At 40.1% G+C, this 23,711-nt stretch overlaps 2 protein-coding genes across 2 annotated transcripts; one reads left to right on the top strand and one right to left on the bottom strand.

The window, feature by feature from the left end:
* The first annotated feature begins 1,196 nt into the window (after nt 1-1,196).
* Nucleotides 1,197-5,545, top strand: LOC105898612 (polyunsaturated fatty acid lipoxygenase ALOX15B-like). Its single transcript, XM_031581312.1, has 9 exons — nt 1,197-1,420; nt 2,846-2,995; nt 3,113-3,313; nt 3,670-3,756; nt 3,902-4,071; nt 4,442-4,563; nt 4,838-4,938; nt 5,022-5,192; nt 5,366-5,545. Exons 1-9 carry the CDS (start codon nt 1,232-1,234, stop codon nt 5,543-5,545), a joined length of 1,371 nt encoding a protein of 456 aa, XP_031437172.1. The 5' UTR covers nt 1,197-1,231.
* A 12,854-nt stretch (nt 5,546-18,399) lies between these two features.
* LOC116223670 (CD209 antigen-like) lies at nt 18,400-19,686 on the bottom strand. The gene is made up of 3 exons (XM_031581225.2): nt 19,465-19,686; nt 19,177-19,274; nt 18,400-19,066 (listed from the first exon to the last, which is right to left on the bottom strand). The coding sequence occupies exons 1-3, from the start codon at nt 19,510-19,512 to the stop codon at nt 18,925-18,927; spliced, it is 288 nt and encodes a 95-aa protein (XP_031437085.2). The 5' UTR covers nt 19,513-19,686; the 3' UTR covers nt 18,400-18,924.
* Nucleotides 19,687-23,711: the final 4,025 nt, after the last annotated feature.

Genomic DNA, 23,711 nt, shown 5'->3' with positions numbered 1-23,711 from the left:
TTGATGTTATTTTAATGAAAAACTATGGGTTTTTCTTCATTAACAAGTATTTCCAGTGATTCCAAACTTTTGAATAGTGGTGTATCTTGAAATTACAATTGAGTAATTCTGTTATTTTGAGATATTATCTTGAAAGTTAGTAATGTCAAGACAGTATCTCATTATTTTGAAGCAGCTAGGGAATTTTAACTTGCTTTTTTTCTTGCTTATTTTCTGCTTATTTTTGCTTAATTTCTCTAACTGCAGATGGCATGGATATGTTCCAGGACTACCCCAGATTGTCCATGCAAATAATGCCTTGGCTCTCCCCCGTGAGGTCCGGTTCTCTTTTACAAAAGAGACTGAGTTCCTTCTCACACTTGCAGCAGCGTAGGTCAATGTAACACACATTGTTTGGATGTAATGCTCCCTGTCAAAGCCAGCTCACCCTAACCACCAAAAATATTCAGTTAAGGAAATGAATCAGACAAATCTGTATGCCTTTATGATATGAGACATTACATGTATTCATTTGGCAGATGTCTTTCTCCAAAGTGACTTGCAGACAAGGTAGATTTCAAACCAAGTAACAGTCGGTTAAGGGAAGCCATTAGCAAATCTGGGCTGTTATTTCCTGCTGCTGAGAGGTGGTAAAGCAAGGCCTTGTTCACTAAAACACGAACGTCGTTGGTGAGAAAAAGCCTAAGCCTGAATGATGGAATTCAGTTAGATACATGCCAGGAATTTAATGCAAGCAGTCACAAGGATTAATGCAGAGTGGCATGCCCTCTTTGGCTATAGACCAGACGTGCTTCTGTGTTCTGGAAGCAGAGGGAGGTAGCTGATGTCACACTGGTATGCTGTAAGAAAAAGGATAGTTGCATAGATTGCCAGTCATAGGAGTCAAGGCAGAAGTCACAACAGTAGTCTTTATCTCTTCATTGGAAATTCAAGTAAAACATTTTCTGCTTTTGCCACACATAGGGACACTATAACTTTTCAGGAAATATGTTTTAGTACTTGGAAAGAAAATGACTGAAATGAAAATAAATGTGACTATTTAACACGTGGTTGTAGATTTATTCCACTGAAATTGGGCGCACTCGCCGACAACAGGAACTCATGGGAGAGCTTTCATGATCTGGATCAAATCTTTGTCACCAAAAAGACAAAAGCCTATGGTATGTTTATCATGAGCTCATCAACAAGCTTAGGCAGTATAGGGTTTTGAGACTTTCATAATTTTCTGCCAATGTTTCTCATTGCAGAGTTTGTGCGACAGCACTGGCAAGAGGATGAATTCTTTGGCTATCAGTTTCTCAATAGCCTTAACCCAATGACGATTGAACAATGTTCAGAACTTCCAAAGAACTTTCCGGTCACTGATGATATGGTCAGATCCTACCTACCAGGTGGTAGCTCTCTGAAGAAAGAGATGGAGGTATGACAAAACAAGCAAGTGTATGGTTTGCATATGTTTTCAGTTATACACAGAACTAAATGCTACATTTCTTGCTAAAAGAACATACAAGAGTGTTTTGTGCCTGCTGCTGCTGCTTTCTCAACTGGCTACTGACAATAATAATAACTAAACAAATAATGATATAGTGGTTAAACATCACAGTGCCAAACCACATCAGAATGTACCGCAATCAGAAATAAATTGCAAAATTGAGCAAATTGTAATTTTATGAATATGCAAACATAGTTTTCCTGAGTCATTAAGGCTTATTACAGATGTTTTATCAGTCTGACCTGGAGATGATTTACGCTATTTGTGAGACTCCGATGAACAGAATAGCATGACCTCAGAAAAGTATAGTTTCACAAATGCTGAATTGGTGATTGATCCAATATGGAAAATTGGATTGTGCTGTTAAAATGTTCCTTTCTTGAATTGATTAGGGAAAACATAAATACACAAAATACCACCATTTGGCTAAGCAAAGCAAACAGGACAGCACATGTTGTAATAGTATAACAACAACAATAACATTAATAATAAATTGTATTTATTCAAGCACTCTTCAAGCAGTAGGCACAAATTGCTTAATATAGTCGTAGTCATGTAAAAAAAAATATATTTGAATAAGAAAAACAAATAAAATAGTGAAACAAAACAAGTACAATACAAGACACTAAATTGGTTAAATTGATTAGCATGATCATGATGGTGTAATCACAGCGACTGATGGCTCATCATGACATTCTAGTCGTGATCATACTATCACATTTCCAAATTTCATTTTTCCCTCTGAAACATTCTTCAGATGCCACAGCGAGTTAATTACAGTGCCCCATAGAGTACATTTCTCTGAAAGTGGGAGCCTTCAAAAAAATTGTTTATTTCTCCATACATTTCCATCTCACTATGGGACATGCCCAGAAACCTGAGTGTCTTGTATTCTTACATTTGTGTGTGTACATCTGAAGTGCTCTTTTTTGACTGCATTGTCAGGAGATGCCTAATGTCCAGTACACAAGTCAAATTTAGCGTAATTTGGACTGCCCATGAGTAGATGGAAAAAGTCGATTTTTTAAGATAGAAAATGTATTGGCTAGAATGTCTAAGATATGATCCATCCTCCCCTTTAGGATATGAACCAAACCTCCCCTTTTATAGTGGATATTATATATTCTGAAAGGACAACCCAGGCTGTGGTACCTGTGTACCTCAGTTTATGCGGTCCACTTTTAAATCATCAGAACAACCACAGCAGGCTTCCAGCAACTTCACCACTTGGACTCTTAATTATCAATATTACATTAGAAATAAGGCTGGCAAGAGTCAGCCAAACATTACAGACATGTTGCATTTTGCAATAATGGATGTTACCTGATAATAATCTGTTGTCACTTTCTCTAGAATGGTAACATTTTCCTGTGTGACTACAAGGACTTGAACTCTGTGGTAGGAAAGGGAAATGTCATCCATGACCGTCAGCAGTATCTGGCTGCTCCTCTCTGTCTGCTCTACAAGACCTCGGATGAAAAGCTCCTCCCCGTCGCCATACAGGTACACAGTGTATGCAGAATGTTGGTAGAAACACAGACTGTTCCATCCAAGTATTACGTTCCACAACACAGGTTTACATATAATGTAAAGCTATGATGCTCTGCTTTCTGTCTACAGCTGAAACAGGAGCCAGGGGAAGAAAACCCCATATTCCTCCCCTTGGATAACCAAGACTGGCTCTTGGCCAAACTTTTTGTGAGAAATGCTGAATTCAATGTGCATGAGCTAAACTACCATTTGCTTCGTACTCACTTGCTGGCTGAAGTCTTTTTCATGGCAACTGTGAGGCAACTTCCCTCAGCACACCCACTATTCAAGGTAGATATTTTGCAATCTTAAGGGAAAACTGCCACTGATTTTTTTTGGTTCACTGCCACTCATCTTTATTGCCACTTTGACTGAGACTGCTATACCACCAACCCAATTTGTCCAGGGCTATTTTTAAGTCAATTATTGTCAACTGGCCTCTAGTTCGAGAAGGAATGGTTATCACCTTAAAGGAACCTTATTATTCCCCACATCACTTACATAGAACAACCAAGCCATTCAGTGTCTTGAATTTCCCCCTTTTACAACATTGTGCATGTGCTAGCCTTTTTCATCCTCCAACTAGGCATATACAGTATGTTTTAATTAATGTTTTAATGAAGACTATATTCTCTTGGTCTTCGTAGCTCCTGGTCCTCCATTTCCGCTACACTTTACAAATCAATATCTTGGCCCGAGACCAGCTCATGTCTGAGGAAACCTTTTTCTCTGAGGTATTTCCTGTTTCTGTGTTGTATACAAATACTGTAACATTTAGCTAGAGATACATGTCTATAGTTAGACTCTTCTATGTATATTACGGCTCACTTCTTCTGCTGTTAACCTTTGCCTTTGAATTGTGTTCTCTTCCCTCTGAAGCACACAGGGATTGGGTTAGTTGGTTCGACGGTGTTTTTGAGGAAAGCTTTAGCAACCCTGACATACCGCTCCTTATGTTTACCAGAGAACATCAAAGCACGTGGTCTAGAGGAGATGCCAAACTACTACTACAGAGATGATGGCCTCAAACTGTGGAACATCATCCATGAGTATAAAGTCCTTTTATCACCAGTCCAGTCTCTGCATGGACTCGGATCATAGTAGGCTATATGGTTACACACTGTTTGTTTAGCACCAGAACATATTATGGTCAGAGGTCTGTGGGCACCTCTTCTAATTAGTGGATGATTGGTGAAGAAGAACTTCACTGGAACAAAGCCCTGACCCACCCAAATATTGTGGAAAGCCTTCCCAAAAGAGATAAGGTTATTATAGCAGCAAAGAGGTGGGGAGGAGGGGGTAAGTCTCATATTCAGGTGTCCACAGACATTTGGCTATGTGGTGTATTGTCTATAAGATATTAGTGTTTAACACCCTAATTCTATCCCTTCCACTCACTGTAGTGCATATGTCTCACAGGTATGTTGAAGGAGTGTTGGGGTACTACTACACCTCTGATGATTACATCCAGAGAGACACTGAGCTACAGCTCTGGATCAAAGACATTTTTGAAAAGGCTTTTCTTGAAAGACAAAGCTCAGGTTGGAGAACTGGTATCTTAAGGAATTGTTAGCATCAATGATGTACATGCGAATAGCTACGGTCATGGGATGCTGGGTATCTTGGGGATGTCATAGATGCAGAAACTTTTTTCAGTAACATGCGTATCTCATTATATTTGTGTCAAAACGTCATAGCAAGAGTAAGGTGAAGGGTGCTTCTAACTTTTTGTTTAGTTGTCTAGAGGCTCAACTACCTTCATTTTCTATTACAGTGTAAAGAAAAACAAAGAAAAACAACGCTTTGTCTTTTCAGGGATACCACAGAGTTTCACTTCTTTGGAAGAGCTCATCAAGTTTGCCACCATGATCATTTTCACTGCATCTGTCCAGCATGCTGCCGTCAACAATGGACAGGTTTGGATGTTCAGTTTTAATGAGCCATTTTACTTCTTACATTCATACTTCTCTTATATTTTGATGTTTTAATTTCTTATCAGTTTGACTTTGGTGGTTGGATGCCCAACTATCCCAGTTCCTTAAGACGTCCTCCTCCCTCCAGTAAGGGTCAAGCCAAAGAAGGTGATGTCTTGGAGACACTGCCAGACATTGGCACCACAGTGCACACAATGACTGCTCTGTACCTGCTTAGCCAGAAGTCCTCCGACCATGTGCGTATTTGCCCTGATCAGTTCATAGAGTATCATTTCAGTTAACATTCCTGTATTTATTTGATATGAATCTCACCATGAAATGATGGTAATTTATTATTAAAACATTATGGGTCCTTACATGAACATCAATGAATTCCTGAGTTTAACTTTTTGTCTTTAATACTCTGCAGTACAGCCTTGGTAATTGTCCTGAGCAGCTATTCACGGAGCGGAGGCCACTGGAATTGACTGATGATTTCAGAAGAAAGCTTGAGGTCCTCAGCTACGACATCAAAGCCAGGAATGTTGGTCTTCCTTTGCCATACACCTATCTAGACCCAGAGAACATCGAAAACAGTGTTGCCATTTAAAATGAAACATCTCAATCATCTTTGATCATCTCACTCATCTCACTCATCAACACTCAAAACAATATTGTGTGGTGGTAGTATTTTGCGGTTTGCTTTTAAATTGTAGTTGAGTGTGACCAGCTATAAATAAAGAGTTGTTAGGATGTGTTAAACATCTATAGTTTTTTTTGCCTTTTTCGTATTCCTGGTGCCAAGCACAAAGGTATGTCGGCCCTCTTAGGCCCGCTGTGTAGGCCCTCATGCCCTCATAGTGTTTATCAGTTTTGATCTTTAGTTACAGCAATGAAGCTGGTCAGACACCCATAGTGTTTCTACCTATTTTTATTAACAAACATCATGTGATCTACTAGCTAATTCACAAGCTAATGTCAGCTTTACTAACTTGTTAGCATTTGCGTACGGAGAGGGAGAGGGAGAGGGGGGAGAGGGAGAGGGAGAGGGAGAGGGGGGGGGGGGTAGAGGGAGAGAGACACAGGGGCGTTTCTAGGGACTCTGGGGGGCCCCCTAACCCATCACCCCTCCACTCCCTGCACCCCCAGCCCTACATCATGAGCAGAGAAATACATTTATATAAGTAACCTAGTGTACAAATACGATGTGTCAATGTAATAAAACAATGTGTGTGTGTGTATGTGTGTGTGTGTGTGTGTGTGTGTGTGTGTGTGTGTGTGTGTGTGTGTGTGTGTGTGTGTGTGTGTGTGTGTGTGTGTGTGTGTGTGTTGGTGTGTGTGTGTGTGTGTGTGTGTGTGTGTGTGTGTGTGTGTTCGGACACCTTATACAGAATAATGTAAGAACATATTTTGGAAGGCAACCATCATGTTCATATTTGGATAAAATGATCCTACTTTCATTATGCCACTCTGTGGAGACATCTGCTTACTGACATGCATTATAAAACTTAAGCACATATCCTTCAGAGAAAATAGCATAGTTGTGTCTGATCTGCTAGCTTTGAAAAACAGATTTAATAAACTACTCCCTCACCTTTAAGAGTGTTGTTGGTGGATATGAGTTCATCATAAACTGATTCTTCAGGCCTTACTTAATAGGTAATTGCTAATAGTACGTTATCCTGTGGCTTGTAGTGGCAACTCTACATTGAACTGTCAAGGTTTCACATGGAAATCCCTGAAAAAACTCAGAAAATTACTATAGAAATGAATTCTTTAAAATGACCAATATCAAGATCAATTAAATCAATATGGACAGCACAATTCAAGTTAAAGTGTAACTGCACCCTTAAATGTGTTGTTTTGAGCTGTAAACAAAATGCCTAATATGACTATACTGTGATGAAACACATCATAGCGTCAAAATTTAAAATAGCTCAACACTATCAACCTTGTAAGGCTGATGCTGACATAGAGTCAACCATATGGGACTTCTCTATGTCATGAAATGGGCGGCCCATTTCCCCCAGCCCCCGCCCGTGAGTGTGAGTATATTTGTCATTTGTTGATGGCGACTCACAGGAGTTTACGGCAGGGCGAGCACTCAGGTCATTCCATTCTTCCTTTTATGTCCTTCTTTTTTGCTGTTTCATGTCAGTCTTTCCAGTTGGCATTTCTGCTGTCTCAGGAATGTAGATGCTGACACCTGGAAATCTATTGGCAGTCTAATGGATTTTAAATCAGATTTGGAATAGGAGGCTGTTGTTTTTTCAGTACTTTTTAGAAATGTTTTCATTCATGAGAGTAATGCGTATCATGGACATGGAATGGCATTCAGGTTTGATTTGTGTTTGTTAAATGTGACTTGTGGTGATAAAAAAACAAATATGAATGTTTTAGCCACTTTGTAAGAAAAAAATAGTTTTGATCTTCCACATTATTTATTGTTATGAGTTGCTTTAGGTTTACACTGCTGGTGGATGTTTTGATGAACATACAAATATTTTTTTTTAACATTATTGTGACAGAAAATAAATGGGTTTTGACCACTGATGGGTTTTCTTATGCACCTTTCCTGTGTATGGGGATTTCCGGTGGGTGAATTGTTTGATGTCTATATCAGTGTGTTGGTCATTTTAATGACCTATCAGTTTAACGACATCATAATCATGCATATCGTGACCATGCATAATATGCATTTAAATGAAAACAAAACATTTCCCTCTTCCCCCAGTCTCTGTTACTGATCTGATATTTACGGCAGGTGAAACTGCATGAAGTAGGGTCAAACTGTAACTGTAATGTATACATCTGTGGACAACTTGCTGTCAGTTTAGTGTTTGATTAGACCAGGGGTCAGCGACCCACGGCTCTATAGCCCCTCTAGTGGCTCCTCGGCATTGTCAAAAACAAATATGGAGATAAATACCTTTTTTAATTAGTTTATTTATTTTTTACATTTTGCTGTTACTATTGTAGGTCTAAAGGCATATTTACATTATAACTGCACCCAGCACCTGATTAATACAAGGTATTGTTGGATATTTTTTATAAGTTGATGAACATGGATTCATTCATAAGTATGAAAAGCCTCACTCAAAATGGCTGACAATCAATACCAAACAGTTGCCTGTTTAGAGGCAGATATGGAGACAAGATTAATCGACTTTGCCACAAGGGTCCCAGGAAAGGGGGTGGTGCCAAACACACACACACACACAGAGAGAGAGAGAGAGAGAGAGAGAGAGAAGTTAGGAATACAAGTTAGAGAATGGGGTTAGTTCTGATTGGCCTTGGAGAACATCCAAACACGAGAGAGTGGGAGGAACTAGGTTCCTTTAAAAAGTCTGACCCGACATTCATACAATGAGATCGAGCTAATCCATGGATCATCTTCTATTGTGGCGAGGAGACGGAGAGGCCGGACGGACGATTGACTTGACTGACGGATGTGGTATGTTTTAAATGGGTTTTGTTTTCCAAGAAATTATAAAGTTCTGTAAATGTTAACAAATTATTGGAGGAATACAGTTTTTACTGAGCAGAGGTTGATTCACTCTAAGACACAAAACAGACAGTGGATAAGTGATTAAAATAGACGTGCTCAACTAAGAAAGAAAATAGGGGAAATCTGGCTGAAGGTGTGTATAAGATAAATAAATAATTTCGACTTGGAAGGGATAAAGGAATTATTATATGAATTGGGTGGTTGAAATGTTGGAATAAGATGAGTCACATATAATATTGGATAGTATATCATGAGTTTTGGCGATTGCTCTTTGGTTGGCAGCGTGCTGTGTAATCACACAAGGGTGAATTTGTGAAGTAATTGGTTGTAAGGATTAAAATAAATGGGAAATTGTATGATCATTTGCAGATCAATAATATGTGTTACATAGTGGCTGGCATGGTGAATGACATTAACTTAAGTGCTGAAAAAGCGAAATGGTTGTAGTTAGAGTGTGAGACGTGGTATTGTTAACAAAAACTTCGCAAGACAAGGTATTGCATGCATTGGTGAACAGGAGACACTTAAGAAGGACAGTTAAGGAAATTTGGGGAAAATTACGAGTTAAAAGATCAGTGCAGGATAGAGAGAGAGAGAGAGCACGAAAGGGAGGGGCTGCTTGTCCGTCCGCACACACACAGGCCTGCGCTCAGTCAAGTAGGATAGTCAGAATACATATATTATTGTGGAAGGACTTGGATTTAGAGATGGCTTTGGGCTTTGACTCAGAACAAAAGACGGCTTTAGAGGAGGTAGTTCAATTGTATACATCAGAAGCAGATGTGGTGGAGCAGCATTGTAAAAAGTGGTCAGAGAGGACAAAAAATGATGCAAACCCATGGCCGAAACAAGGGTCATTTGACCCTAAGTTAATACTGCAAATGGAGGGAAAGATATATGATCACCAGCATAAAGATACTAGTGTAAAGAGGGAAACTAAAAGAAAGCGAGAGCTACAGACTCTGAGGGCATTCATGACGTTGGCTAAGGAGAAAGCTGGGGAAACGGGGCGAGCACCAGTACAGGTCGCTGATAACAGTAACCATAGAGAGTGTGAGGAGATGAATTCTGGAGAAAAAGAACTTAGGCCTCACCCCTGGGCCTCAGCAAATAAGTTATTGATGTCCGCGGGGGAACAGTATCCGGCAGTGGAATTAAAGCGTGAGTTAGCCGAGGTTGTAAGATCCGTGGTAGAGATAGAACAGAGACTGGAGCGAGCAGTTAGAGAGATAACATGCAGGCTAGAACACCTAGAAGGAGGATTAAGAGATGGGGTACTTCAAGCAGATATTTATGGTGTCAGGGGCCCAGCACCATGTGTCGAGGGTGCCTCTCATAAGAATGTTGGGGGTGCTGATGCGAGAGAGGAGGTAAGGTCAAAGTGGACCCTCTCTGCACCAGGGTCTCTGACAGGGGAGTTACAGAAAGAGGAAAAGAATTACGACTATTTAACCAAAGAGGACCAGGGGAAGGTCAGACAGAGGCTGGAGTTAGAAAAAATTAGAAGTCAGGACATGGAAGAAAAGAAGGAGCCCGAGAACATGGTCATGGGGATAGGAGGAGTAATGGGAGAATTAGCTGGAGGTCAGGAGGATGATTCCCCACAGGGGAGTTTTGAAATGCCAGTGTTCCCATTAAGGGTTAAAATGACAATGAAGAAAGCAGTACAAAACCCATTGGGGAAAATGTTGAGAGCTAAGTTAGACCAGGTTAAAAAATGGAAGAGGGAGAGAGGAGACAGTGACTCTGATGACGGGGAAGAATCAGAAATAGCAGAACAATGCCCCGTAATAATGTTAACTAAGAAAGAGAAGGAAGAGCGAGAGAAAGATGAGTTACAGACACCAGTCCAAGCAGTAGATGTAGTTAAGCCTTTGATTACGAGGGGTCAGCAGACACACCACCACCAACGGGAACACACAGATGTGGCAGAGCTTATCCCACGACTCCCAATCCTCCAGGAGAGTGATGATGCGACTCATTCTGTCAATCGACATGGAGAGTTAAGAGACAGTCTGGAGACGCAGGACACAGAGAGGCCGAGGAAACCGGCCCAAATGCTCTTGGAGAATGTGAGTGTGCCTGTTCAGACCCCTCCACAGGCACCGAGGCCGGATGTCACGCCTGCTCCTGCCCCATTGTCACTGCAGCAGCCATCACAGCCAATGCTCCCTCCCCGACAAGCAAACGGCCCCCCACCCCCGGCATACAGACAGTCCTATTGGGCGCAGCCACCTCGGCAATGGTTACATTCCTCATATCAGAGATGGGGGCCTGGACAGGGGAATTACAGAGGAAGAGGCAGAGGGAGAGGGGGCGCTGGCAGGTCACAGAACAATGTGTATGGGCCACCGATATGTTGGGTTTGTGGCCAACAAGGACATATTTCCAGAGTATGTTCTCGAAGGCAAAATGTGGGAGGACAGGAACATGCTCTGCCACAGCGGGGTGAAACCAGACGTCTAGTATCCCCATACAGGGGTGTGTATGATACATGCGGCCAAAAGAATCCTGAAGAGGCTTGTAGTGTCTCCTCCTAAATCTGAAGATGAATAGTTATCAATAGTTTGTGGGAAATATGTTATTATATTGGTGGTAGGCAACCTCTATAATAGAATAGAATAGAATAGAATAGACTTTATTTGTCATTGTGCATTAGATACACAACGAAATTGGTTTGTGCAACCACTAAAAAAAGTGCAGTTGTGCTGGGTGGAGGGTATGAGGGTTGTGTGATTGTTTAGTTCTGTGATGGCCCTGGGGATGAAACTGTTCTGCAGTCTGGAGGTGCGGGAAGTGTTTGTGGAATTATACCTTAAAATTATACTTTAAAAACGATATAGTTTGGAAGATAGACATGGTGAACAGGAGAGAGATACAGAGAAAATAGAGAGATGGAGAAAAAGATGTGAGTAGAGTATGGAAAGTTTCTCTTTCAGTATTCTTAGTTATACAGTTGGGTGGAGAGTGACAGAGAGAAGGGGAGCCTCTGCGCAGTGTAAGATAAATTCAGTTCAGTATGGGAGAAGGAGGGATGCGAAACTCAACAGATCCAAGAAGGAGACGAAGGAGCACTTTGATGGGGGAAGAAGAGGGGAAGAACAGTGATGGGGTATGGATTGATGCGATCGGGCAAGCCCGAAACATACCAAATGAATACAAATTGGCAGATGAAGTAGCTGCAGGTTGGCAGTCGTTTCCCCTATTCTCAGCAATATTTCCCATAACAGTGAATAAAAATGTGAATAGAATTAACCTAGTACATTATAACGTACAGGGATTGGCAAACTTAACCAGAGATGCCATAGATGCGATCCACAAGCAGCTTTCTCAGACCTCTCTTATGGCATTACAGAATCGCATTGCTTTGGACATGCTGCTAGCTGAGAAAGGGGGGGTATGTGTAATGTTTGGGGATACCTTTTGTACAGCAATTGCTAATAATACCGCACCTGATGGGAAACTAACCAAAAGTCTAAGCAAACTGAAAGCCTTAGCTAATGAAATGAAAGAACAATCACAATCCTTACTTTTATGTAGACAGTAGTTGATTGAAGTATAAAAAGTAACCTTTTAGTTGATTTTCAGTATAAAAATATAAACTATCGTATTTTTTATTTTTCATAAGAATAGGTGTTTAGACGCTAAAAGGTTTCGCTCTGAGGGAGACCTCACGTGAAATGCACTGGCAGTTCTACCAAGCCATGGGGAACGGATGACCTGAAGGGTGGCAGGCATCCCAGTGACAGAGTAGAGCCTGGAGGTGTGTAAGATAAATTTGAATTATCAAATTTATCTAATCATATCACATTTAATCAAATGTATCAATGAAGTATAATCACAAGAAAAGGGCAGTCTGCCAACAAGTCAGAAAAACAGCAAGTAACATCTGCAGGGGAAATGTAAAGCAGAGTCAGACAGGAGAGAGCAAGTTAAAACCGGGACAAAGGCCCGGAAGAGGAGAGAAGCATATAAATCTTAGGTGGTCAAGGCTGGGGCACAGATAAAGTGGCCAGACATACATGTCAGCAGATTAAAAGCAGAAGTTCTGTAAATGGGAAACACACACATGATTCTTGAACTTCTGCTTGAACTTCAAATTTATCTTACAGGTGTAAAAAATTGCTTACACTGTGCTAGAATGCCAAAGGAGGGTGGTTGATAGAATTGTGTAAAGTAAAAAAGAACCCACTCCAAAATGTAACCTTGCTTCTTAGTGGCTTTTGCTTGAATGTGGTGTTGACCTCATAAATGAGGTCAAAGGAGGGAATGTAAGATAAATTCAGTTCAGTACAAATTTATTAACAAAACTTATTTTTATTAACAATGTGTAGGCCTTATAGAAAATCAGAGTCTATGCATAGACACAGTGTGCAAGACAAACACTTACAGAGAGCAGAGCCTAAGAAACAGGAGAGCCTACAGTCCATCTGGCTTAGCAAGGTCAAGGCAGTGGCTACTTAGTATGTTTGAAGCTCGGGCGGAAGATGAAATGTTGGGAGTTTCCAGACAGATAAGACAGTCAGCAGATGGGAGTAGAGGCGCTCACAAAGCCATGATTGTCACACAGAAATTATGTGTTATTGCGGAGAACTAAGGTGCAGGGTACCATCCTGAGGGGCGGACACCAGAGGCCCAGAAAATGACCTCATTGGGTTAAAGACTTAAAAGTCTAGTTTCACTGTACCTGTCTTCAGAATGCATTCTCCAGCTTTGCCTTGATGGTACTCTGTGTTAAGTCAAGCAAGCTGTATTTGTGTCACTATTTACCAGTAAAACTTATCTTGTAACAACCAAATGCTTCGTATGGTGGTCTCTCTCTAAACCAACACGCAAGAGTGAAAAATACTCTTACAATATGGGGGCTTATCCAATTTGATTACTTAAGCACTGCCTGTGAACACAGTGATTTTCATACTGAACCTGTCTGTATTGTTTGATTTGGAATACATAGGATTTGATCAATGCAAACCAATAGTCGATCATTTAGGGAAATAAAGGATTAGTCCTCACATGTTAGTGTACCCACTAGGGAAGCCTAGGGAAGGTTTTAAGTTGGCCAGAAATATCATTTCATTTCTCTGGGAACCTGAGGTTCTCCCAAGACCTTTGGTGCCTGGTTTAAGTGTACCTGTAGTCCATACTGTTCTGAAAATACCCCTACTGCATTATTTTTACTGTCTGATTGTATACCTCACCAAATGTTTTATCAATCATACCATTTGTATCTGTGATTTGTGGGATTATGAGAAAATGTTTGTCTGTTACAGGGTTTTTGTCACACTTTATAACTGCCTACAGAGTATTAATACACGTCAAGGGTGTATTAGAATGCACAACATTGTCAAAGGGTTGAATGCGATAGTATTTCTAATGGATCATGAGACGCACACGCGCTTGCTCGGTAAATGGCTGGGGTTCAGGAAGCAGCCATAGCGGTTTAATGTATGTACATTTACTTAAGCACTGTTTAATGTACACTATCGAATGCTGTATGCGCCGTTTAGTTTCTATTGAACACTGATTGTTTTATGAATAGATTACCTGGGTATTGTAGAGGATTAGTCCTCATATTGTAAGAGAAAATCAAGTTTATTGATGTCACCAATGTTTAGTCATCAACAAGCAGTTCAGTTGAAGTTCATGTCAAGCAATTTAGCTCAAACAACAAACAAATTAATAACTAATTTCACGGTGCTAAGAAAAGAGGCCTATTACCCTGAGGTGTCGCTGCTGGTGTGAATTTGACATGGCCAGCACGGGCCAGCAGTGACAGTGGCCGTAACTTACAACTTTTTAGGTCAGAAAGAACACCATGGGACAAGGACAAGATAAGATTAACAGCCGAACTGTGAGAATTGAGGTTCTCAAACTGAGGCCCCATTGTTAAAGAGTTAGTTAGTTACAGCTCCCCAGGGGATCCATGATTAAGCAACATTGTCGCGACTGTGGGGTTAAAAGATTGAATTGCGTATGTGAGTGTCAGAATGCATTCTCCAGTCGTGGGTGACAGAGCTCTTTGTGAACTCACCTAAGACTGTATTTGTACATCTCTTGAAACTCAGTAAACTCAACTGTATTCATAAAAAAAAAAAAAAAAAAAAAAAAGAAGGAGTGAACTGAGACGTGAAACAGAAGTGAAATAGAATCATATGAAATGGCGAACTAGCGTTCCCGAGTTAGATCATTTTAAATAAAGAATGTTGCTTTTTCCCAAGTGATAGGATGTTCTGAGAGAGACACACACACATGGTTCACACGCTATACTCCCTGCGCTGAAGAAGGAGAAAGGAGGGGGGCCACACGCCCACCCAGACACATACCTCCGCACACACTTTTCGCACACACTTTAGATTACACACACTTTACACACCATTATTTAGCACCCAGAAAATTAGTGGGCAGAGGCAAACCTCTGTCTACTTTGACCCCTGTAGTAAGAAATTATTTGGCCGGATGATTAACTTGATATCCCAGCAGGTACGGACTGGTGTGGAGACAGAAGACCAAGGCTGTTTGAAAATACTTCCAGTGATCATAGGAGATCAGGTATCAACTGGTATAATTTCTCACACTGTGCACTGGCTAAAACTAAGAAACATGAGTCTGACTAACCTACTCATAGTAAAACAGTCAGGAATAAACAACCCCCTGATAGATTGGCTAAATGATAAGTTCTGGAAGTGGGGAACATGGTTGAGACGAGTGTTTTTAGGAGTAGCAGTGGGAGGTGCCATGCTGATAGCTACTCGCACAATAGAGAGAGCAGTCAATGGAAAAGATGAGAACCCAGGTGCACCACCTGAGTGGCAGGCAAAACAAATAGAAAACCTCCCGGTCAAGACACTAAAGGGATTAGGAAGTCTACTAAAGGAAATAGGAGATAGAGTAGACAAGGAGGGGTTCTTTATACCCATAGAGAGTGAGAACAACACTGACTGGAGTAAGGCTGTATGGACAAAGCCTGAGGGCCCATATACTCCTAATTGCCCAATAGGCAATCCCTACTGTAAGTATGGTTATGGGGGTGGAGCGGGCTGGATGTGTTGGAAGTGGGCAGAAATATACAACAAAGAAATAGCTAGATTGTATGACGCAGCATTGTTGTTGAATGAGGATTGGGCTATTGCTGGCCGACCTGATGGTTATGTAAGTGATGAGGATGTTGAGGAGGATATAGTACCTCCCGAGGACCTGGAAAGGGGGACAACACCGGAACCTGATGTGCTGGCCCAGATGTTGAACCTACACACATTGACATTGAATGAAATATTTAACCTGGGGGAGGAGGATCTGTTTGCTGACGATTTGTTTCAGGATGGGTCGAGGAGGAGAAATGGGAAACAGAATGAGGCACTTCAGGATGCATGGTCTGATTGGCCCGACATCACAGAGCACATGTACTGGCGTGAACCACAGATGAAAGAATTTGAGGAATGGGAGCGTAGAGAGCAGCGTAAGAAACGTAGTAAGAAGCGTAAGAAGCGTAGACAGCAGTATTAGGTGGCAGGGAATGAAAGTGCGTATGAATGGAGGCTCTTGCTTAATTGCGCTGGCTATTTGGCTTATGTGCTAGGATTTCAGTATAGGAGTGCATACTGTGGAATGTGCTTATGTTCTCTCTTTGCCTCTTATCTTTCTTTCCCTCATTTTCCAACATAATCGCATTGTTTAAATCAAATGTGCCTATGTTCTCTCTTTGTCTCTTATCTTTCTTTCTCTCATTTTTCCAACATATAATCGCATTTTTTTAATCATACGTAAAGGAATGCATAGTTAAATGTGTTACATAGTTAATTAATTTTTAGTAGGGCCTGTATTATGAGAGGTCTTATTTACTATATAGTCAAAGGTTAAAGGAAGTGCATAATTTAAACTTTCAATTGATGTAGCATGTTTATTAGGTCAAATATATACTGTAGTATTGCATGGTACCGTGTGTACAATATACCCAATTGCATTTTTTTTTTTTTATAAGAATAGGTGTTTAGACACTAAAAGGTTGCGCTCTGAGGGCAGACCTCAAGCAAAAAGCGCGAGCGGTTCTACCAAAGCTTTGGTGAATTGATACCTGAAAGGGGGCAGGTATCCCCGCGACAGAGTAAGCGCCTGGAGGTGTGTTATGCTTATGCTGTGCTAGAATGCGAAAGGAGGGTGTTTTGATATTATTGTGTAAAGTAATTAAGAAAACACCCCACAATGTAACCCTGCTTTTTAGTGCTTGCCTGAATGTGGTGTTGACCTCATAAATGAGGTCAAAGGAGGGATTGTAAGAGAAAATCAAGTTTATTGATGTCACCAATGGTTAGTCATCAACAAGCAGTTCAGTTGAAGTTCATGTCAAGCAATTTAGCTCAAACAACAAACAAATTAATAACTAATTTCACGGTGCTAAGAAAAGAGGCCTATTACCCTGAGGTGTCGCTGCTGGTGTGAATTTGACGGGGCCAGCACGGGCCAGCAGTGACAGTGGCCGTAACTTACAACTTTTTAGGTCAGAAAGAACACCATGGGACAAGGACAAGATAAGATTAACAGCCGAACTGTGAGAATTGAGGTTCTCAAACTGAGGCCCCATTGTTAAAGAGTTAGTTAGTTACAGCTCCCCAGGGGATCCATGATTAAGCAACATTGTCGCAACTGTGGGGTTAAAAGATTGAATTGCGTATGTGAATGTCAGAATGCATTCTCCAGTCGTGGGTGACAGAGCTCTTTGTGAACTCACCTAAGACTGTATTTGTACATCTCTTGAAACTCAGTAAACTCAACTGTATTCAAACCTATTGCTTCATGGCGGTCTTTCACTTGATTCTCTGTAAACCAACACGTAGAAATAGTATAATTTAACAGCATGCAAGTGACTTAACCCTAACTTAACCTGGGGATGATTATAAACTTATTGCTAAAAACAACCTGGTAATATTGGTGCTATATTCAGATTTGCCTATAGTTTACATTGGTGCAGATAATGTTATACTTTTATTGTGAGTGTACTACTGCATTATTTGTATACATTGCTGTATGGTTATAATGTTTGTATTTTTCTATGCATATGTGACAATGGGTTTCATAAGAATGAGTGTGCTTCAACCATTCGGGATTGCCCCAGTGGTTCGTGTAATGATTATTTGTGAGCTCATCTAGGAGTGCCCTAGTTATACAATAACATAGTGTAATGGGATGTATTGTGAGTTAGTATAGTCACATGAATATTGATATATCAAGTGCACATGATGATTAAAATAAGGTTAATTATTGGCTTTGCTGCATAGTCAGTAAGATGTGTTTATGTTGCAGTATAGTGTATTGCTATAGTAAAATAGAATGTAGTTTTGTGTGTCTAATAGACACAAAGGGGGGAATGTTGGATATTTTTTATAAGTTGATGAACATGGATTCATTCATAAGTATGAAAAGCCTCAGTCAAAATGGCTGACAATCAATATCAAACAGTTGCCTGTTTAGAGGCAGATATGGAGACAAGATGAATTGACTTTGCCACAAGGGTCCCAGGAAAGGGGGGTGGTGCCAAACACACACACACACACACACACAGAGAGAGCGAGAGAGAGAGAGAGAGAGAGAGAGAGAGAGAAAGAGAGAGAGAGAGAGAGAGAGAGAGAGAGAGAGTTATGAGTAAAAGTTAGAAAATGGGGTTAGTTCTGATTGGCCTTGGAGAACAGCCAAACACCAGAGAGTGGGAGGAACTTAAAAAGTCTGACCCGAAATTCATACAATGAGATTGAGCTAATCCATGGACCATCTCCTTATTGTGGCTTAATGACTACAATAAACCTCAGATCTACACATGTGGCCTTTTGACTCCTTTTGATTGTGGAATTGAGACAGAGTGGCTGGTTTTCGCCGCGACAGTATCATTAACATGGAACCCAGCAGTTAAAGATTCATGGGTAGTCTGGCATCATTGATACAAGGGAGTTTGCATATCAGCAGGTCAATAGATGTCCATTACAAAAATCCTGGTTAGAATAATAAAAAGAGAAAATCTCAAAAGAGATCTACTTATCTTCTCTGTTTCTCCTAGACAGCAATGAGATGAAAGGAGAGATAAAAGCTTAAATCTCCTGCTTCTCAGATTTCTATATGGTCCTTTCTCCAATAGTGTTAAAGGAGAGATCTCAACAGGGTCACAAATCATGCTCCATTTTTACAAAATATTTATATTATGTTAATATTTAATATCTCAATATTACCTTGATGTTTCTGGATGAGGCACACATTTTCACAATAAAGTGCATTTAACTAGCCTACAAGAAGACTGTTCGAAGATGCTTTGGTGGATTTTTACAGTAAAGTATCTCAGCTCATTTCTCCTAAGGAATTTTATTGATATTTGACTAAATTCATACATAATTGAAACAACAACGAGATCACATCTAGCTTTTCTGAGCTATCAAAATCTTTGAAAACTAAAATTATCCTATGGGAAGACTCAAAAAAAGACAGATTTTTAATTGAAATCACATTGCTTTCTCACAAATATATAAACGTAACAAATTGCAAGTGCCGTCATTCCAGGTTCTCTTAGGGTCACCCATAAATTTGTTCTCTACACAGTCTTCCTCTCCGCCCATGTTATTTGGTTCTCCCTCAGCCCAGTACCTGAAATTAGACAAAGGCAAGAGATTTGATTCATAAGCTGCATATTTCATGAGATCTTTACATTATACAGCAATTTATTATCTTTGAGGAGTGAGTTCCAGTGATCTTACCCTGCATAACCCAGGACTTTGCCATCTACCCATTTCCAGGCTCCCTCTGTCTTCAAAGCACCAATCCAAACTCTCCTCTCAAATCCTGAGATGAATTTCTGCCATGAACATGTAAACAAACAGCCAGGTCATAAACTAATCGGTTGTCATGCAGGTAAGGACATTAGTTCTTAGCTGATTAGTTTGCTACACAACAGAACTGTGGTACAGTATCTCTCTCAAATACTCAAATATCTCTCTCTATTTCCCCTCTGTGTATTTTCTTGGCTAACTGTGTTTGTCTCCCACCTGTTCCTCCTCACTGTCAATGACCACCAGATGCCCCCCTAGATCCATGCAGTGCTGTCTGCTGTCGCTCCAGGTTTCTTTGGTAGTTGAAATGTGGTAAATACTGGAACCAAAACATCTCCAACCATGAGGAATCCCTGCATTGATAACACAAATTATAAAGGTATTTTTATTTGTGTTTTACTGACAATGCATCATATTAGACCAGTACCAGTCAAATCTAAGAGCAGCGAGAGGAGTTTTTTATTTTATTTTGAAAACTGTAGTGTGACCAATTTTTTTGAGCGCACTTAATTAACTGAATATGACAAAGTGTACTGATTAGAATCATAGGCCTTCTCTTTAACCAATTCATTTTTGTCCAGTTTTCTAAAACACTGTGAGCTGAAGTATTGCACAGTGCTCCATTTGCATTTCCAGTGCTACAATGACCTGTACGTACTTTGCCGACAGCATTTCAAAATGCTCTGTGCAGAAACACATACTAAACAATGGTATGGAAGAGGTTTGAAAAAAATGAACCTTTCCACATAGCGCATAAAAAGTAAATTTGCCACCATATCTATGACTATCATTATAGATATCAGGGAACACTGATTCACTACCCTTTAACTAGCAACGAATTTCATTTTAAGCTGTGAAGAATGTGTTAGGTGCTTTGTTGACTGCACTAGAATATGCTGTATTCACATATTTAGGAAAACAACACGGCCATATCTGGGCAAATCGCAACAGAGATTAGTTACTCATGCTAGAATACTCACAAAAGGCGTTTTTCAGCTTCTCTTTCAATTCTCTATTCTCAGAAGTCAATTTTCTTTTCTCAGAAGTCAATTCTGTATTCTTTGATGTCAACCGATGATTTGCTTGGCCCATCCTTATAATGACAACCAGTAGGACTGCACACAGCAGCCCCAGACTCACTACAGCCACTCTGTAGTATTTGACATCTGTGGTATCGGCTCCTACAGAGTTAACAAATACATTGTGAACTGTATTGACATATATCGCTAAAGTCATTTTTAAAAATCCCAACCAATGAGGCTGTGCATTTCTTTAAGGGCCCTGCCCAGAATTGTGTACTCTGTGTCCATCACTCCACAAATATCCATGCTAGCAACTAAACTGGACTATACAAAAGCAACACAATACAATTACAAACCTGAAAGCTTTCTTTTTTCCTTTTTCCTCTCATTACAGGTCTGAGTTCTGATTGGTTCCTGATTAGCATTAACATTTTCATCCAAATGATCAAGTCTTTGATTTTGATCACCTCCATTAACATTTCCAAATATATTTTCAGAAAGCTCTATCTGAGCTGTACTACGCATGTTTGGCGGTAGATTAGATACTCCTCTGTACGGGTCTTATGTCAGTGGCATGTAATGTCACACAGGAAGTCACACTGCATTTCATCGCTTACAAATTGTTCTAGTTAAAAACCACAGCTGACCGAGCTACATAACTGATTACACACCTTTTCTGAAACTAGATCTCTTTTTTTAAATGTCATCTCCTTCAAATCATCTCCTGCAAAATGAAACACTGCATTCAGAACTCTATAATCCCTTTTCAAAATAAAATTGCTGTGTCAAATGACAGACAAAACTATTCATATACCGGTATATAGACTTCGTTTTGAATTACTAACTACACACAAGTGGGAAATCTAAAAAACACTTCTGTCTTTCTTAAGCTGATGCCTTTTGCAGTTTCAGTGTTACACTGTGCTTCATAAGGGATTCTGACAAAACTGATAACAATAGACTTAATACATAAACTGCCTATACATTACTGTAAACATAAACAAATAATAAATACATAAACACCCTGTACAGTACTGTAACCAATTTTTACACAATTTGTCTTCAGTTTTCCAAAACAGTATGGACCAGCGTATTGCACCTAGACAGTGCGTCATTTACATTTTCAGTGCTAGATTGAAGGGCAGTGCCTTAAAAAGGCACACATGTGTTCAGTGTCTGACTGTTGTGTCTTAGAATGTGTGTAATATTGTATTGTGTGTGTTGAAATTGAAAACTGTGTTGTGAAATTGAAGACTGTGTTGAGCTTATCTTTACAGTTTTGCAGATTTGGTGTGGTAATTTGCTGTTGTGTGACTGGTGTAAGATACATTTGAATTATCAAATGTATCAAATGAAGTATATCAAATGAAAAAATCAGTCAGAGACAGCAAGTTAAATTCACGTGGAAAATGTAAAGCCAGACGAGAGAGCAAGTTAAAACTGGGACAAAGGCGGAGAGGAGTAAGGCAAAAGGATAAATCTTAAGTGGTCAAGGCTGGGGCACAGATAAGGGAAAGTGTCCAGACATACATGTCAGCAGATTAAAAGCAGAAGTTCTGTAAGTGGGAAACAACACATGATTCTTGTGGTGTTTCCCATTTACAGAACTTCTGCTTGATATACTTCATTTGATACATTTGATAATTCAAATGTATCTTACACTGGTATGTTCTAGTTTCAGGAGAAGACATTGGTTTTGTGGTTGTGATGATGATGAGTTGCCTTGACAGGAACCACATGAAATGCTGGGTATTGCATGAACAAATACATGACTTAAATCTGCATAACACACAGAGGAAATGGTAAGTCACGTACACAAACACCCTTTGACTCAAAAGGGAGACAGCCCCACAGTACCCACAGTCTCACTTTCCCCAGCTATGCTCTAGTTCAAAAGGTTGATTTTGTGGTTGTGCTAGATACTACTACAAAGCTGCTACCTTACCTACCAACCTTACTGACACGTTTGCACTTCAAGTTAATCACTACCAACATAACCAGTAAAAGTCATAGAAGTTTTTGAAACCCAGTTCCTTGGTTAGGTGATGTGTCCTTGGAAATATTTTCCCCACGATGTTTGAGACTGGTGCACTCAGACCAGATCAATGTCCAGCTCTGGGCTTGTCATTGAGGGACACCCCCATTGATTTGGCAAAAAACATGATTATGTTTGTGTAATTCATATGTGCCTCATGAATTTCAAATCGGTTTTCCATACACTGCATATGAATGTGACCTGTGGTCAGTCTGGTACTGCTCAGCAATCTGACTTTCCAAGGACATTTGCTTCCGATTACAAAATGTTAGTTCTCAAAGATGGGCTTTTGATTGCCCAGGAGACCTAGATGTGAGTATCATCATCATCATTTCATTCATGTATCATTTTAGACTGAATTAGAGATTGAAACCTAATTCTCACTTTAAATTCCATTTAATCTCATTTTGTAGGAGAAAGTAGGCACACAATAAGTATGTTTTGTATGAGATGTATGTTCACTGTTCAGAAAAAAATGGATGAGGATAATCAAAACATCTATAGATTCACAAAAGGAGGTTTCTGCTGTGCAAAGACAGACAAGGAAGTTGAGTTTAAGTAAAATAAAGAACTGTAAAGTGTAAGATAAATTTGAATTATCAAATGTATCTAATCATATCACATTTAACCAAATGTATCAATGAAGTATAATCACAAGAAAAGGGCAGTCAGAAAACAGCAAGTAACTGGGACAACGGCCCAGAAGAGGTGAAAGGCATGAGGATAAATCAAGTGGTCAAGTCTGGGCCACAGATAAGGGAAAGTGTCCAGACATACATGTCAGCAGATTAAAAGCAGAAGTTCTGTCAATGGGAAATACCACAAGAATCATGTGTTATAACTAAGTGCAGAGTGGACGAGACAGTATTTCACAATCTTAAGATCGATAGATGGGCGGCCCAGGGGCAAGAAGTGACATCACAGAATTAGGCCTTAAAAGTGCGAGCATCTTCTGTTTAGACTTTAGAATTTGCATTCTCCGGCTTGCTTGACTGTACTGTTGACTGTCTATTGAGCAAGTTGTTTTGTGTCGTTACCTACCAGTAAAACTCAACCTTGTTACAACAAATTGCTTCGTATGGTGGTTCCTCTCCGAAACAACACGCAGAGTATTTTTTCCTAACAATTGGTGACACCGACGCTGAACTGAGGAGAGGTGGACCAACCAGACCCTCACCTGGAGCACGAGGCTCAGAGTGGGGCTTCGAGATCTTTGGCGGCAGACAAAAAACAGGCGCCTGCAAGAAAAATAAGGTGAGGACAAACCTATTTCATTGAATTGTCCATAGATTAGAATATTGATTAGTTAGTTTTTGTCTGTCATCTTGGATCTTGAAGGAAGCAGCAAGTGCGAGTGGATGGTGGATAGTGATACAAAAATCCACAAAGCCTTTGTGAATTGTCAG

Source organism: Clupea harengus, chromosome 1, assembly GCF_900700415.2.
Source record: "Clupea harengus chromosome 1, Ch_v2.0.2, whole genome shotgun sequence".
Lineage (NCBI taxonomy): Eukaryota > Metazoa > Chordata > Actinopteri > Clupeiformes > Clupeidae > Clupea > Clupea harengus.
This window is presented reverse-complemented; position numbering and strand designations above follow the sequence as displayed.